The sequence below is a fragment of the Lepidochelys kempii genome, chromosome 1 (genome assembly GCF_965140285.1).
Source record: "Lepidochelys kempii isolate rLepKem1 chromosome 1, rLepKem1.hap1, whole genome shotgun sequence".
Taxonomy (NCBI): domain Eukaryota; kingdom Metazoa; phylum Chordata; order Testudines; family Cheloniidae; genus Lepidochelys; species Lepidochelys kempii.
The window spans coordinates 331,544,033-331,561,383 of NC_136380.1; the positions used below are offsets into that span (position 1 = coordinate 331,544,033).

The 17,351-nt window shown below is 41.4% G+C and overlaps 1 protein-coding gene across 1 annotated transcript in view; it reads right to left on the reverse strand.

Moving 5' to 3' along the window:
* GNAT3 (G protein subunit alpha transducin 3) overlaps positions 1-13,815 on the reverse strand; it is a 40,658-nt gene extending 26,843 nt beyond the window's left edge. Inside the window, 1 exon segment of the mRNA XM_073331887.2 lies at positions 13,698-13,815. Coding sequence (XP_073187988.2) covers positions 13,698-13,815 — 118 coding nt within the window.
* Between the last annotated feature and the right edge of the window lie 3,536 nt (positions 13,816-17,351).

Consider the following 17,351-nt stretch of genomic DNA (forward strand, 5'->3'; position numbering starts at 1 on the left):
CCACAGCCCATCCCGGATTATGCAATGTTTACTACAGTTTCACTACGTGACAGAGAGGTCTTATGCAGTGTTGTTGTAGCTGTCTTGGCAGGATATTAGAGAGATGAGGGGGGTGAGGTAATATCTTTTACTGGACCAACTTTTGTTGGTGAGGGAGACAAGCTTTCAAGCTGTACTGAGCTCTTCTTCAGGTCTGGTCTTATGATATTCGTGCAAAATACCAATGCTAGCCCAGGGCATTGAACAATGTTAGTGAAAATAATACATAAATGAGTCCCTGTTCAGTGACTGAAAGACAATGTTAAATTATAGAAGGAGCTGGGATTTAAACCCAATGGGTGCATCTCTTCTCCTTTGTTTATACTCTTAATTAATCTTTCAGGAATACTTTAATCATAGGCTACATAGAACTTTTCGGTTCAGTCTTGAGTATAGGATCACTCTTAGCTGCCTCAGAAGGAGCTCTTGCTCCCAAGGGAGTGTAATAGTAAGAATTTATTGGACCCTGAATCTTTCCTTTCTTCTTTCCTCATGTTGAGCCCGCTCCTCTGGCCAGAGCATTCAAGGGGCAGAGAGTCATGACTGTACCTGCATTCCATCCCTCCTTCACAGGGAACAGTGGCAAGTGAGCTGAGGACCCAGAGTCACAATAGCTCTTCAGTGGGTTGCATAGGGTCTTGGGGGCCTTGGCTCCCTCCTGTTCCGCTTTGAGGATTAGGGCTAGTGATAATCCTACCTTATATGTATCTCTTATGTCTGGGATAGAGTCAGAAGGGGAAGCAAGGAGTTCCCAGACCTCTGCTCGTAACACTGAACGACCAGAATTATGTACACTCCTGGAGTTATGCACGGGGGAGCTATTACAAAGTGAATCTAATCATGCTTATTTATTAAGTAGTATCTAGTGCTTTTCATCTATAGATCTCAAAGTGCTTTACAAAGGAGATCAGTATCTTCACCCCCATTTTACAGATAGGGAAACTGAGGCACTGAGAGGTGACTAAACGTACCCCGCAAGCCAGCTGAAGAGCTGGGAATGGACCCCAGGTCTCCTCAGTGCCTGTCCAGCGCTCTAGCCAGAAGGCAACACTGCATCCTTCCAACTATTTAGGTTATCTCCTACTTGGAGTAACTGATGAAGACTGAGATAAGTTCTGTTAAATCAGTGGTCCCCAAACTGTGGGGCATGCCCCCTAGATGGGTGTGGGGGAACTATTTTTTGCGGGGGGAGTGGGGCCCATGCCTGCCCTTACTGGGGGCAGGGAGGGTGCACAACCCAGCCCCACTCTGCCCCTGGCGTTCTGGCCCCCTAGCTCCCGAACGCAGCTCTGGCCCTGCTCCTGACAGCAGTTCTGGGGGTGTGTGTGTGTGCACAGACCAGGTGGGGGGCATGAATGAAGAAGTTTGGGGACCACTGTGTTAAATTTTTCCATGCAGGAAGGTCAGTCACATTCAGTTTCAATCACTGTTAGTTTAGATTAAAGAGAAAAAACTATAAAAGGAGAATGCAAAAACGAAGTCCCCATGTGTGGGTGTATCTCTGTGTGTACGTGTGTGAGTGAGAGCAGCGTGCATCTCCTTTGCAACATGTTGCTTCACTTATGCTCATAAAACACCAGCTACCTCTGCAGAGTCCAAGCCCCAGGAAAGGTAAAGATACAATACACAATGATAAGAGCTGCATAACTACCTAGGTTGGAGTCTCTCCATAGGTAAATGATGTTTTAATGGTATAACTATTCAGGAACAACATAAAGAACTCTTCCCCACCAGACTATTTGTTAGTTTGTCCTGGAATGGGCACACTACTTTGAATAAAAAATGATTGACCCTAATTAGTGTCTACAGCTGAAAAAAAAACCCCAACCCTTTTCTGAAGCCTGGAAAAGTTCAGTAAACTTTCGAAAATATCAAAGTTTGCTGCTGAGCTTGGCAGGAAAGACCCTTGGCATGTATTTTGAACTTCATATCATCAAAGACCTGCAAAGCATCGGAACTCACATTTTCCAAAGTGGCGTCTGACATCGAGTGCCTCCATTTTAACTTCTCAAGTTGTGCACCCCAAAAATGAAGCCCCCCCCCCAATCAGTGGCCACTTTTAAAAATTGGGGTCCGTTCTGAAGAGAAGCAGAACACCTGCAACTTCCAGTGATGTCAGTGGGGTGGAAGGTACTTGGAAAATCTCAGGTCAGGGCCTCTACAACATTACCGTGAGCTAGAGAAGTATTTTATTATTTTACAGATTGGGGAACTGAGGCACAGAGTGTTTAAGTGCTTTGTCTAAGATTACACAGTGGGTCAATGGCAAAACCAGGATAAAAATTTAAGGATTCCTGACCCCCAGATCCACACTCAGTCCATCAGGGCTTGTTGTTGAATATATAAGAAAAGACTTCCCTCTGCATTTTCTTCCTGAATGGAATGTGAAATGCAGTGATGGAAGTACTTGTGGCACTTTAGAGACTAACAAATTTATTTGAGCATAAGCTTTCATGAGCTACAGTTCACTTCATTGGATGGAAGTGTCTCTAGAAAGCCTGTTCTTGTGATATTTAGAGTCTAAACACAAGATGTTTGAGTTAAGGGGATAAAGTCTGCACATACGTCCTAATTCTTGGGTGCCTCTTTGAACTAAACCTTTGAAGCTTTTAAATCTATAACAAGCCATTTCTAACTTTCTGAAATACACTCTTCATTCATGCTCAGACTAGTATAAATGGCTAAACATAAAACTTGTTTCTTAAAGACTTGGGACAGAGAATTGCTATAAGTGTTAAGTCCACTAACCTTCACAGAGTTAGTTCCACCAGGGATGAATGTGGGCCAGTGGTCATTTTAAAGAGTAATGTTAGAACATAAGAATGACCCTACTGGGTCAGACCAAGGGTCCATCTAGCCCAGTATCCTGTCTTCCTACAGTGGTCAATGCCACGAGCCCCAGAGGGAATAAACAGAACAGGTAATCATCCAGTGATCCAACCCCTTTCGCTCATTCCCAGCTTCTGGCAAACAGAGGCTAGGGACACCATTCCTGCCCATCCTGGCTAATAGCCATTGATGGACCTGTCCTCCATGAATTTATCTAGTTCTTTTTTGATCCCTGTTATAGTCTTGGCCTTCACAACATCCTCTGGCAGGTTGACTGTGCGTTGTGTGAAGAAATACTTCCTTTTATTTGTTTTAAACCTGCTGCCTGTTAATTTCATTTGGTGACCCCTAGTTCTTGTGTTATGAGAAGGAGTAAATAACACTTCCTTATTCACTTACTCCACACTAGTCATGATTTTAAAGACCTCAATCATATCTCCCCTTAACCATTTCTTTTCCAAGTTGAAAAGTCCCAGTCTTATTAATCTCTCCTCATACGGAAGCTGTTCCATATCCCTAATAATTTTTGTTGCCCCTTTCTGAACCTTTTTCAGTTCCAATATATCTTTTTTGAGATGGGGCGACCACATCTGAACACAGTATTCAAGATGTAGGCGTACCATGGATTTACATAGAAACAACATGATATTTTCTGTCCTATTATCCATCCCTTTCTTAATGATTCCCAGCATTCTCTTCGCTTTTTTGACTGCCGCTGCACATTGAGTGGATGTTAACAAAGCAGGTAGGGCCAGATAGCATCTGACATTGCGAACCAGCCCCAAACTCAGACAGAACCATGTGATAGGAAGAGAGGGTAGGGATTAGGAATGAATGATGACTGGAAGGAAGGTGGGAAGGAAATTTTTCAACAGATTATGAATGACTACGAGTTCAGAAATATAACTGGACTGATACGGACCAGCAGTGAAATGAGGACAGGCCCATGCATGGAATTAAGCGGCAAGCTGCAACTTTTATTACATTTTAGCACAGGGGAGGGGCGCTACCTGCCCATCACCCACACTCTTCTATACCAGGCGTTTAATTGGTTCCACTGTGGCAGCTACAGGGCTCTTTACCATATAACCCATAACACGGGGTAGGCTTTCCTCAGCCAACCCCCCAGGACTCAGCTCTCTCTGAATCCTAGCACCTTCCCCCTGCAAGAGGGACAGAGGGTGCTGAAGGGTTGGGACCTCAGTCCACAAGAGCCATAAGGCCACATGGTCTCACCCTATCCCAAAAGCCCAAGGCCAAACACCAGCTCCCAGATCTTTTACCTCTGCAAACCCTTCATTTTATTTTTTTAACTACACTGGAAACTGGCCACAAGTTGTGCCCAATAAACAACTCCACTCCAGTACCTTAATTAGATACTACACCTGTTCCTACTTAAGCCACTGTGGCTTGAAGGTGCTTCAGGGAAGGCAAAATGCTCCCTGATCCTCTACCAATTGGACCAGGGGAGAAAAAAATCTTTTCTGACCCCCCAAATGATCAGCTAGGCCCACAGCATCTGTCAGAGTGGGTTCCCATTCCTAGCTTGAGGTGGATAAGAGGCTCCACATGGCTCCCACTTCAGGTTAAATCCAGGGAGCTGGGGAATACTGGCCATTCAGCACCTTTCCCCACAGCTGGTCAATGAGTGCCAGAGACTCCTGGTGGGGGTGTGGAAGAAGCTACTTGGTGTCCCTCAGTTAATGTCCCCTCCCTCACTGCTGAGACTGACTCCCTTCTGTTGAAGCAGGTGTGTGTGTGTGTGTGGGGGGGTATTTAGGCTAAGTGAATCTGGCTGAGCTATGCTATTTATAGACTAGTGAAATGTTCTTGGCGTATGGTGGGGGAAAGGATGGAGGGCAGCAAGAAAGAAGTCATGAAATCAGGTGTGAGAAACAGGAGGTGAAAGGAGCAGTAAGGATTGGTATGGGCATCTGGAGTAAGCTGGGTGTTGTCTACACTGGGATAAATGAGCTGTGTTAAATAACACATTTTAGTTAACACATTGTCTTACACCTCTTAGCACCTAGTATAGACAATGAGAATAGTTTTTAAAAGTGTGCTAGCTGGCTATGGTTAAACCCAGGGAAAGGCCGCAAATAGCTAATATGGTTATAAAGGTTTACACTATTTCTAACTGACTGATGCCACCATAGTCCGGACAATGGGGAGGGGGTGAATTGTAGAGCACTCTATAGGATTGCCAACTGTCTAACTGCACAAACCCAAACACCCTTCCCCTGCCCCTATCCCGAGGCCATGCCCCTTCTCTGAGGCCCCACCCTGTACTCACTCCATTCCCCCCTTCCTCTGTTGCTCCCTCTCCCCCACCCTCGCTCACTCTCACTGGGCTGGAGCAGGGTGCAGAAGGGGTGTGGGCTCTGGGTGGGGCCGAGGGGATCTGAGACTAGGAGGTGGCTCCGACCTGAGCCTGGGGTATGGGGTTGGGATGGAGGAGTGGGTGTGGGTTGCAGGATATGGGAGGGAGTTTGGGTGGGCTCAGGGCTGGGGCAAGAGTTTGGGGTGTGGGAGGGATTGAGGGATGCGGGTTTCAGGCGGTGTTTACCTCAGGCAACTCCAGGAAATGATTGACATATCTGGCTTCTAGGCTGCAGTTCTCAGCCAATGGGAGCTGCAGAGATGGTGCTTGGGATGGGGACAGTGCGCAGAGACCCCCGGCCACCCTTGTGCCTAGGAGCCAGAGAGATGTGCCAGTCACTTGCAGAAGCCACACAGAGCCAGGGCAGGTAGGGAGCTTGCCTTAGCCCCACTGTGCCACCAACCAGACTTTTAGCAGCCTATTAAAATCTGCTGGATTGGTTTCAATAGGCACCGTGAGATTGAGGCCGATTCTGGGAGACTCCCTGCCAATCCAGGAGGATTGGCAACCCTAGCGCTCCAATGTGTTCGCTGATGAGAACTAACAGGTACCTAGTTCACATTAACACAGTGCTGTTTCGGTCTACATCAGCACAAACTAGGTGCCTTTTAGCTAGTGCCTACAGGGTCTACAAGAGGCAGTTAGAGTGCAACACGTTACAGCACTTTACAATTCACCCCCCTCACCCATGTAGCCCAGACTGTGGTCCTGTGTAGACAAGCCCCCGTCTCATTTTTGAAAGTGGCTTAAGGTCAGGTTCACAAAGGCACTTAGGTCAGGTCCACAGACCTATGTCAGTATAACTATGTTGCTCAAGGGTGTGAAAAATCCACACCCTTGAGCAATGTAGCTACACTGACCTTAACCACCATGTAGACAGCGCTATGTTGATGGGTGAGTTTCTCCCATTGACATGGCTACTGCCACTCACGGAGCTGGATTAACTATGCCAATGGGAGAGCTCTCTGCAATCCGAGGAGGAGCATTTTCACGTAAGCATTACAGTGGTGTAGCTGCAGCATTTTAAGTGTAAACCTGCCCTTAGACACCTAACTGCTTCTCAAGACACCAAAATCTGACATTTAAAGACCACTGACATTCTAAAAACCACCATTCAACAGCTGCCAAACCCTGTAGATGCTAAGGGAGCTCAGGCACTTAACTTGCCTCTGCTCAGCATGCACAAAGCTGCCTAAGTCCTGATGCTGCTTGGAGCCCTAGCAAAGGACAAAGTCTCAGCAGTCCTGAAGCAGGATTCTCGAACAATGTGTTTATCACTTAGATTACCAGTGGGGCCCAATCTTATAGGAGCGCTGTGATTATTATTGATGCAGTGTCATGGGTCTCCATTGAGTTTGGCAGGACAATAAAGTAGCAGGTCTCCATTCTGTGAAATGTACAGTCTAAATGAAATGTACCAAAAAAAAAAGGCTGCCACTTAACTAAGTTTTCAAATGTTCTCAAGGAGACCTTATTATTTCCTTGGGGTTTGTTCCTAGCTCATAAATCAAATGTGAATTATGTGCATGTCTGGATGGTCATGGTGGGGAGTGGGGCATTTTTCCAGGGGGAGGAGATAGAATCACAAAGGCTTTCATCTTTGCATCCACTGTGAGACTTATGTGAATCCGAAACCTATAGTTCTGTGCAACCCAATTCCTGTTCCAAGAGCAATAATCAGCATCTCCATGCTAAACTCCTTGAACAAATAATGGAAATTGAATTAAGTAATGATGTCTTCATTTTTGTAGGTGGGTTCCTATTTGAAAGCTGTGAACTCCAGAGAGATTAGCCTAAGTATTAAATCCTCCTCTTGGTAAAAATACTGCTGGAAACAGTACACTCTATTACATTCTTTTAATCATAAGGGCATTATGGTCACTCTCAGGACTCTTCTAATTTGCAATATGTCTATCTCTAAAGAAACAATGGTGACATCTGGTCTATAATACAGTGGCAATATATGGTCTGAATGGGTAAAAATCTGTCTACATGACAGTCCTTTTCTATGATGCTCAGTAGAATTACATTGAAATTATTTAATAATTGGGGTCTTGATGACATTAAGGATACAAACAACACTTTCTGCACAAAAAATAGCTGACCCATGCTCAAAGTACTGACATCATCTATACATTTCCCCGTCCCCACATGAGGGGTCCTGAATCTGATCGCAAAATGGATTTTCGCTGATGTAACTCCATTGTCTTCAGTGCAGTTACACTGCAGGCAGCTTTGATTTACCCTGGTGTAAAGTGAAAGGAGAATCAGGTCCATGCTCTTACTCAGAGATGGGTATGGACCAAAAGCCCAGACCTTAAGCAACCTAAGCTTTGGGGAAATTTCATCTTTAGAGCTAGATCCAAAATCTGTGAACTGGGCCCAGATCTAGTCTGGCCAGTAGTGCTAGTTAATCATGGAAGGGGGCGTATGCTGCATCTGCACAAGGAGCTCAGGGAAGCACTGTGGTTCCCTCTGGGGCAGGCCAAGTACAGTCTTAGTAGCTCCATATTTTTTTTTAAAGGACACTGTAAGTAGGATCTGCTAAACCCAGAAAATCTTTTCCTTTCACTTGCTCTTTAGTAGATAGCTGCCTCCTTATTGTCCACATGAAGGATTCCAGAAGGGAAAACGTATTTCCCATGGAAAAGACTGAAATCTTTCCCTTAGGGAGAAGGTGAATAAAAGGGGACATGACTGAAAGGTACAACATAATTAGGACCCTTCTTTTTCCATTTTTATTTCATTTAATTTTTCCCGGGAATTTATCAGAGTTTATTACCCCAACAACAAAAGCAGATGAAAAATATCGGGGTTTATTTTGGTGGATGGAAAGACGGGGGGAGGGGAGGCCTTGAATTCCATTCATCAACGAGGTTTGCTGCAGAATGAAAACAGAACACAAAACACAATGCCACCTCTGAGTTTAAGAATATATCTCTCTCATCCCCAAATATATCTCTCATCCCCAAATAAAACTTTTCATTTCAATAAACAGTTGATTGTTGTAGACTTAGAACTATTTGACTATAAATATTTACATTTAATAACTAGGCTACACCATTTGCAGTGCATACACTCAACTTCATCCGTTTCTCCTGGTTTTGTTTTTTTTAAAACTTTGGAATACTTCCTTGTGTTCTGAAATGCATTCTGATACAGATTTTCATTTCCTTCCCATTGCAGTGTGTCAAATCTTTAAGTTGTTATCTGCTAACAGCTTGAAATGTGTATGTGGTGGGTGGGAGATTCATCAGTATGTTCAGAAGCGCATGCATTTCAGAGCTTGCATGCGTACCTGTTTGTTTATTGTGTGTATCTTCTAGACTCATACATAGCCTTACTTCAATAGGCAGCTTTGCATATACACACAGACTAATGTATTATCGTAATACAGATATCGCATGCAATGTATTGTATTTTCCTAATAAAACAAGTTATTTTTATATGTTTGAATGATACAAAAGTAGGGTGAAAATCAGAAAAAACCTGAATAATACTTTTTGTAAAACCCCGAAAATTTTCAGTAAAAATCAGTTTAAACTGAGAAGCAAAGGGCTTAAACATAATGAACGGTTTTGAGAAGGTAGACCAGGCTACTCACCCTATATCTTGAGACAAGAACAAGAGGACAGTGAACGACATTGAAAGGTGGCAAATTTAAAATGATAAAAAGGCATACTTTTTCATATCACATGCCGTTAGGCCATGGAATTCATTGCCACAGGATAACATTTAGGCCAAGATCTTAATGGGGTTCAACACGGTAGTAAACTCTTATCCAGCAAAGCATATCCAGAATTATAATAATAAATACTGAAAAAGAAGCATTTTGGAAGGGATAAAACTGTTCATGCCTCATAGTATAATGCAACCCCTACATGATGGGGGTTTGGGAAAAATTTTTTCCTGGTGGCAGGTTATCCCATAATTGTCTCCTTTGAGTTTCCCCACACCTTACTTTGCAGGAACTGGTGCTGGACAGAGTCAGAGTCAGGATAATGGACTAGAGTTACCATGGGTCTGATCCAGTGTGGTAATTCTAATATTTCCTACCAATATCTATCTATCTATCTATCTATCTATCTATCTATCTATCTATCTATCCACTGTTTTTGGCTATAATAGGATTTTTTTTCTAGAGCTGGTCAATTTTTTAAAAATTTTGACTAAAATCTTTATCAACATTTAGAATTTCAATTTTAATTTTTTTTTAAAGATTCCTTCTTCCCCAACTTTTGACCAACTTTAGTTTTCTCTGAGAGGACAGTAATTTGTCTTATTTAAGGAACACTGTTTCTCATGATTTGATATGGTCACATACAGCTCTGGCTTTCTAACAACAACAACAATAATAATAATGATAATAATAATAAATGCCTATCTTTTATGTAGCACTTTTCATCAGTAGATTGCAAAGATATATCCCTTTAACATTACTGATTTGTCAATTTTGCAGGGAAAACTTTCATATATAGAGTATTTGCCAATGTGATATGCAACTAAACATCTCTGAATAGATTTACAACTTTTCCTGCTTACAAATTACATCATATCCCTAATATGATGTAACCAAGTAATATTTACCAAACTGGTACCTTCTTACTATTGCTTGAGATATCTATGGTGTTATGTTTATTCCATAATTTATTTAAATAATGAGGGTTAGATCTTCAGCTGGTGCAAATTGAAGTCTGGTTTAAAACTGAAGTCAATGGATCTGTGCTGATTTATATTAGCTGATGATCTGGTATAGATTCATAGATATTTAGGTCAGAAGGGACCATTATGATCATCTAGTCTGACCTCCTGCACAATGCAGGCCACAGAATTTCACCCACCACTCCTGCAGAAAACCTCACACCTATATCTGTGCTATATAATCGTAGTTTAAAGACTTCAAGGAGCAGAGAATCCTCCAGCAAGTGACCCGTGCCCCATGCCACAGAGGAAGGCGAAAAACCTCCAGGGCCTCTTCCAATCTGCCCTGGAGGAAAATTCCTTCCTGACCCCAAATATGGCAATCAGCTAAACCCTGAGCATATGGGCAAGATTCATCAGCCAGATAATACAGAAAATTCTTTCCTGGGTAACTCGGATCCCACCCCATCTAATATCCCATCACAGGCCATTGGGCCTATTTACCATGAATATTTAATTACCAAAACCATGTTATCCCATCATACCATCTCCTCCATAAACTTATCGAGTTTAATCTTAAAGCCAGATAGATCTTTTCCCCCCACTGCTTCCCTTGAAAGGCTATTCCAAAACTTCACTCCTCTGATGGTTAGAAACCTTTGTCTAATTTCTAGTCTAAATTTCCTGTGGCCAGTTTATATCCATTTGTTCTTGTGTCCTCATTGGTACTGAGCTAAAATAATTCTCTCCCTCTCTGGTATTTATCCCTCTGATATATTTATAGAGAGCAATCATATCTCCCCTCAACATTCTTTTAGTTAGGCTAAACAAGCCAAGCTCCTTGAGTCTCCTTTCATAAGACAAGTTTTCCATTCCTCGGATCATCCTAGCAACCCTTCTCTGTACCTGTTCCAGTTTGAATTCATCCTTCTTAAACATGGGAGACCAGAACTGCACACAGTATTCCAGGTGAAGTCTCACCAGTGCCTTGTATAACGGTACTAAAACCTCCTTTTCCCTACTGGAAATACCTCTCCTAATGCATCCCAAGACCGCATTAGCTTTTTTCACGGCCATATCACATTGGCAGTTCATAGTCATCAACCCCTGTGATCAACCAATACTCCAAGGTCCTTTTCCTCCTCCGTTACTTCTAATTGATGCGTCCTTAGCTTATAACTAAAATTCTTGTTATTAATCCTTAAATGCATGACCTTACACTTCTCACTATTAAATTTCATCCTATTCCTATTACTCCAGTTTACAAGGTCATCCAGATCCTCCTGTAGGATATTCCTGTCCTTCTCTAAATTGGCAATACCTCCCAGCTTTGTATCATCCGCAAACTTTATTAGCACACTCCCACTTTTTGTGCCAAGGTCAGTAATAAAAAGATTAAATAAGATTGGTCCCAAAACCGATCCTTGAGGAACTCCACTGGTAACCTCCCTCCAGCCTGACAGTTCACCTTTCAGTAGGACCCGTTGTAGTTTCCCCTTTAACCAATTCCTTATCACCTTTCAATTTTCTATTGATCCCCATCTTATCCAATTTAACTAATAATTCCCCATGTGGCACGGTATCAAATGCCTTACTGAAATCCAGGTAAATTAGATCCACTGCGTTTCCTTTGTCTAAAAAAAATCTGTTACATTCTCAAAGAAGGAGATCAGGTTGGTTTGGCACAATCTACCTTTTGTAAAACCATGTTGTATTTTGTCCCATTTACCATTGATTTCAATGTCCTTAACTACCTTCTCCTTCAAATTTTTTTCCAAGACCTTGCATACTACAGATGTCAAACTAACAGGCCTAGTTACCCGGATCACTTTTTTCCCTTTCTTAAAAATAGGAACTATGTTAGCAATTCTCCAATCATATGGTACAACCCCTGAGTTTACGGATTCATTAAAAATTTTTGCTAATGGGCTTGCAATTTCATGTGCCAGTTCCTTTAATATTCTTGGATGAAGATTATCTGGGCCCCCCGATTTAGTCCCATTAAGCTGTTTGAGTTTCGCTTCTACCTCAAATATGGTAATGTCTACCTCCATATCCTCATTCCCATTTGTCATGCTACCATTATCCCTAAGATCCTCTTTAGTATTATTAAAGACTGAAGCAAAGTATTTGTTTAGATATTGGGCCATGCCTAGATTATCCTTGACCTCCACTCCATCCTCAGTGTTTAGCGGTCCCACTTCTTCTTTCTTTGTTTTCTTCTTATTTATATGACTATAGAACCTTTTACTATTGGTTTTAATTCCCTTTGCAAGGTCCAACTCTACTTGACTTTTAGCCTGTCTCACTTTATCCCTACATGTTCTGACCTCAATAAGGTAGATTTCCTTGCTGATCCCTCCCTTCTTCCACTCCCTGTATGCTTTCTGCTTTTTCTTAATCACCGCTCTGAGATGCTTGCTCATCCAGATTGGTCTACAACTCCTGCCTATGAATTTTTTCCCCTTTCTTGGGATGCAGGTTTCCGATAGCTTCTGCAGCTTTAATTTAAAATAATCCCAGGCCTCCTCCTCTACCTTTAGATCTATAAATTCTTCAGTCCAATCCACTTCCCTAACTAATTTCCTTAATTTTTGAAAGTCAGCCCTTTTGAAATCAAAAACCCTAGTTGCAGATTTATTTTTGTTAATCCTTCCGTTCAGTTTGAACTGAATTAGCTCATGATCACTTGAGCCAAGACTATCCCTTACAACCATTTCTTCTATGAGGTCCTCACTACTCACCAAAATCAAATCTAAAATGGCATCCCCTCTAGTCGGTTCAGCAACTACTTGCTGAAGGAATCCATCAGCTAACGCATCTAGGAAAATCTGAGCCCTATTATTATTACTAGCACTCGTCCTCCAGTCTAATCTGGGAAGTTAAATTCTCCCATGAGACTGGTATGAATAAACTACAATGTAAAAGCTTTTGTAAGCATTTCGTAAATACAGGTATAGTGAGTCCTAGTCATCTGATCAAATTCATTTATATTGTTACGCCAAATATCACACTACTCTCACACTAGAACACTATTCAGAAATCTATAGAAGTACATAGTGTACTGATGGAGGTCTGATAAAATTCCAAACTTTCTCATGTACAGAACTACTACTGCGGTATTGCTTATGCTGCCTGTTGGCAAGTACTCCCTAGTTCACAGGAGGAGAAATGGCATATAGCAAAATCCATCTGCCTTAATTTCACATAATCCGCTAAACATTCTAAAACAGGTTGAACACAGAAGCATTTTTACATATAGACATTTTCACTAAACCATCTGTTTTTACTTTATACAGCAAGTTGCAACAGTTTTGCAAATTTAAAACAACACATTTTCATTAGGCAGTTGCATCTGTCGATTTTTTGTTTAATCAATTGCCTCTTTCAATCCATTTGCTAGGGCGTTTAGACTGCTTATTGTACCGTTGACTCTTACTTTCTGTATTATACATTACAAAAAACTACAGCAATTACTCTAACTAATTATTCTAAGAGTGATTTCTGTTTCTCAAATTCTTTCATTCCATGAATTTAAATGATCTAAAAATGATTAAATGTAAAAAGACCAAATTCATTTTCAACCTGCTTGTCTCCTCTTGCTTGTCCCGATCATTCATGTTCTGACATAAAGCAGGTGCATGGCATCACTGTAAAATCACAAAACTTTTTTGTATTTCTCACTTTATATAATTGTCTGCTTTAAAGTAAAATTGTAAGAGCTGGATAATCACTGTATTGAAATTTAGTTTCAATGTGAAAATCATACTTTAATAGAAGGACTAATAGATTATTATTATTTATTTACCCAACAAGAGCAATTTGACTGTCCTGGCATCCCGCTCTGCATCTTCATGGAGTGTCTTCTCCAGTTCCTTTGATCTTCTGGCAGACTCCTTACTCTCTGAACTGACTCCACTACCCATGGTGTGGTGTTACAGAATCAGTGTATTGTCCTAGCTAGTTTATTTCTAATTAGAAGAGCTGCTTTAGTTCGAACAGGCAATGCAACAGCAATATTATAAGGAAGTCTAAAATTCCCATTCAGCCTCTTATCTAGAGATTGCCTTCAGACTAAGCAGTTGCTTTTGATCCATCACACGATTCAGAGACGGCACAAACAGAGATTTACATAGGGACATGGAATTACTGGGTTATGATGTCAAAAAATTAAAATGGCCTACTCAGCTATTATAGCTATGGAGAATCATGATATAGGAACATAGGAATTTCCATACTGGATCAGAGCAGCAGCCCATCTAGTCCAGTATCCAGTCTCTGACAATGATTGGTAGCATATGATTCAGAGGAAAGTGCAAGAAACCTGAAGTGGGCAATTACAGAATAACCTGGCTCTAGGGAATGTAAATTTCTCACCTCATGAGTCAGTGGCTGGGTTATGCCTTTAAGCATAAGGATTTATTATATCCCTAACAATTGGGTGCATTTTAAAATTTTTTTAATCCTTACTAATGTTCTTGTTATTCACATTGAGAAGTCTAGGTTAGGGGTAGTTATTGATGACATCACGTCATTAAGAATAAATCAATTATTAACATCCTGGGATGTCTAAATGTTCTCTAATTTCACACTATTATGAGAATATGCATTGACTCCTGTTCAGACTTTGTAACAATATGTAACTGCTGGAGTACACTTTTGTGTGGCTACCTTTTGGTAAAAGCGATGGTGTCTTTGCCAATTCCTATCACCCCATTAACTGTTATGGAACACATTGCAGTTGGGGGTTTAGTTAGAAATATCACTCTCCCTCTTTTTTGGGGTGGAAGAACAGGCTTTTCTAAAGGGCCAAATTCTCTCCCTTGCAATGGTCTTTCTGTGCCAGTCGGCCAGTGCAAAGGGCTCCCAAAACCAGTGGAGCCAACCAGGTGGAAATTTCCCCTGGCATGGGGAAGTCACCAGTGCCCTGGGAGTGGCGGCTATAATCAATACATGGCTAAAGGATGGGACAAAGCCCCTAAGGACTGGAGGGTTGGAAACAACTCCTTTCCTGTCCCCTCCGTCCAAGTGCATGCAGTGCACACTGAAGGCAGATGAGGATTTAATTCAAATGATGTCCAGTTCTTAGTCATTCCTTACTTTAAACTCCCTTAAAACTCAACGGGTAAAATCCTGGCCCTGAATGGGAGTTTTGCCATTGACTTTAATGATGCCAGGGTTACACACAACAAAAGTTTTGCCAGACTGTATGAGTCAGTAGGTGCTCAGATTCCATAGTGATGAGGGTTATATAAGTTGCTTTGCCTAGGTCATTCATCTCTCTGCATCTCTTCATTTGCTCCCCTTTCTCTACTGTATTAGACTTAAGCTACTTGCCTTCATTTTCAAGGCCCTTCATGATCCATCCCCACCAGACCTATCATCTCACTCAGCATGGAAAGGTTGACTCTTGCCTCTGATCAGTGTGTGACGAAAGCCTGCATCACCATGTTACATTTGTAAACAAACATCTTCATGCTTTCTCCTATGCTGCCCCTCATGTTTGGGAGGAGTTCCCTGCAAACATCGTCAACTAACTCATTATCCCCCTTCAAAATTAGTCTTCTCTGTGATGTTTACCAAAAACTTGACAGCAGTTAAGCTACCTGTGCAGAGATCACTGCCAATCATGCTAACCAACATTATCCCCTTATTTCCTTGTTCCCCTCTGTCTGTCTGTCTGAACTCACTGGTTGTCTCTTGTCTTATAGCTAGACTGGAAGCTCTCTGGGGCAGGGACCATCTTTTTCTTCTGCATTTGTACAGCACTTAATGCACTTGCATCCAGTTCCACAAATAGGGTTCCTAGGAGCTATGGTAGCACAAATAAATCAAGTATTTCAGGATTTGCCCTGTAAATAATAGCCAAGGGAAATACCAGTGACCAGATAGAAGCAGGTGAGGTTCGCTATATTTTCAGACAAGATGTGAAATGAGAATGAGTGCCGAGGGGGCAGAGAGATGAACAGAGGCCTGAGGTCAGGAGCAGCAGAGGAGAAGTTTCTGGCACCAGTAGTGGCCAGACTGTCAGCAGTCAGAGGAAGGAGGCCAGTGCTGGATGAGGTGAATGTGCAGAGAAAGGAATAAAGAGAAAGCAAGCATGGTATTAACTGGCTACATTCCTCTTGGAACAAAATGGAGAAATGTCTTAATTGAGGAATAGATCCTTTCCTCTGTGCAGGTCCCATTAGGTAATAGGCATTATCCCCACACATCAACAAGACAATATAACCCGGTGCAGAGGTCTGCAGATTTGGCTCCTTCATTACATCCTTGTTACTCACTGGTGTAACTCTACCAGAAAACAACATATTTAATGACTCTCTGCATTGCTCTTCTATAGGCGTGGAACCAGTTGCTAAGTGTCAACAATTGAGTTTTGCATACTTATTTGCACAGCCAAAAAACACTCTGCTGTGTTAAGTCAACATTCCTGCTATATTTATTCTTTAAAATAGCAGGTAATAAGATCTCTGTGCATAACCAAATCTTTCCAGTATGTTTTTAAGATGAAATCACTGAGTCACATCACTGAAAGATTTGTGCCAGGCATTTGTTTATCAGAATTCGAGCTCCGATTAACTTCAGAGCATTAGATTTTTAGAGCAGTACATCTATATATATATAAAGTGACTTACAATTTAAATGATAAAGTCACAAGCCTAGAGGGAAGAATAACATTGTCTCAAAACTATGGGCCTAATTCATCACTGTGTTACTCCAGCTTTATACTGATGATACACATGCATAAAACTGGAATAGGGAAATGGTGAACTGGACCCTATAATGGTTCTTCAGTTCCTTGCACCTTCTGTTGTCATGTATACCGGCACAAGGTGAGTGTAAATAGGTCAGAATGAGAGTGTTACATCCTCTTTGTACTCACTTGGCACAGGAGCAAGGCAATCAAAAATCAGATCTATAATTTCCACAACATTTAAAATACAAATTTCCCACTAACTCTAGTTGCTAGTGTGATTATTTACAACAACTCACTTCAATTAAATTGCTAGCTTAGGGGAGCTGTAATGAAAGTCAGTAAAGATAAAAACAAATATTGGTATTAATTAGGTGTTATTTGGTATATTATAACTATAAAAGTAACATTAGACCTGCGTACTGCCTGTCTCCCAAATCGTATGAAAATATTTCATTAAAAACAGTCTTACTACTTTTTATTCATATTAGCCAGTACAGCTATGGGAGAATAAAATGGGTTTATTCTGGCTTGATCTCTAAACTAACTACATTTGATATCAAATTTACTGGGAAATAATAAGCTTTTGGACTATAACTGCTCATTAAAAGGATAAGTAATTCAATTTATGTTACTGGATTTATGCTAGGAATGCACAGTAGATGGTGCTAGTATTCAAAGCAGTGTGTGGTAATGGTATTATTTTGCCAATAAGGGAAATGATAGAGAAGAGACTTTTTACATTGTTTTTTTAAGGAATAGGAT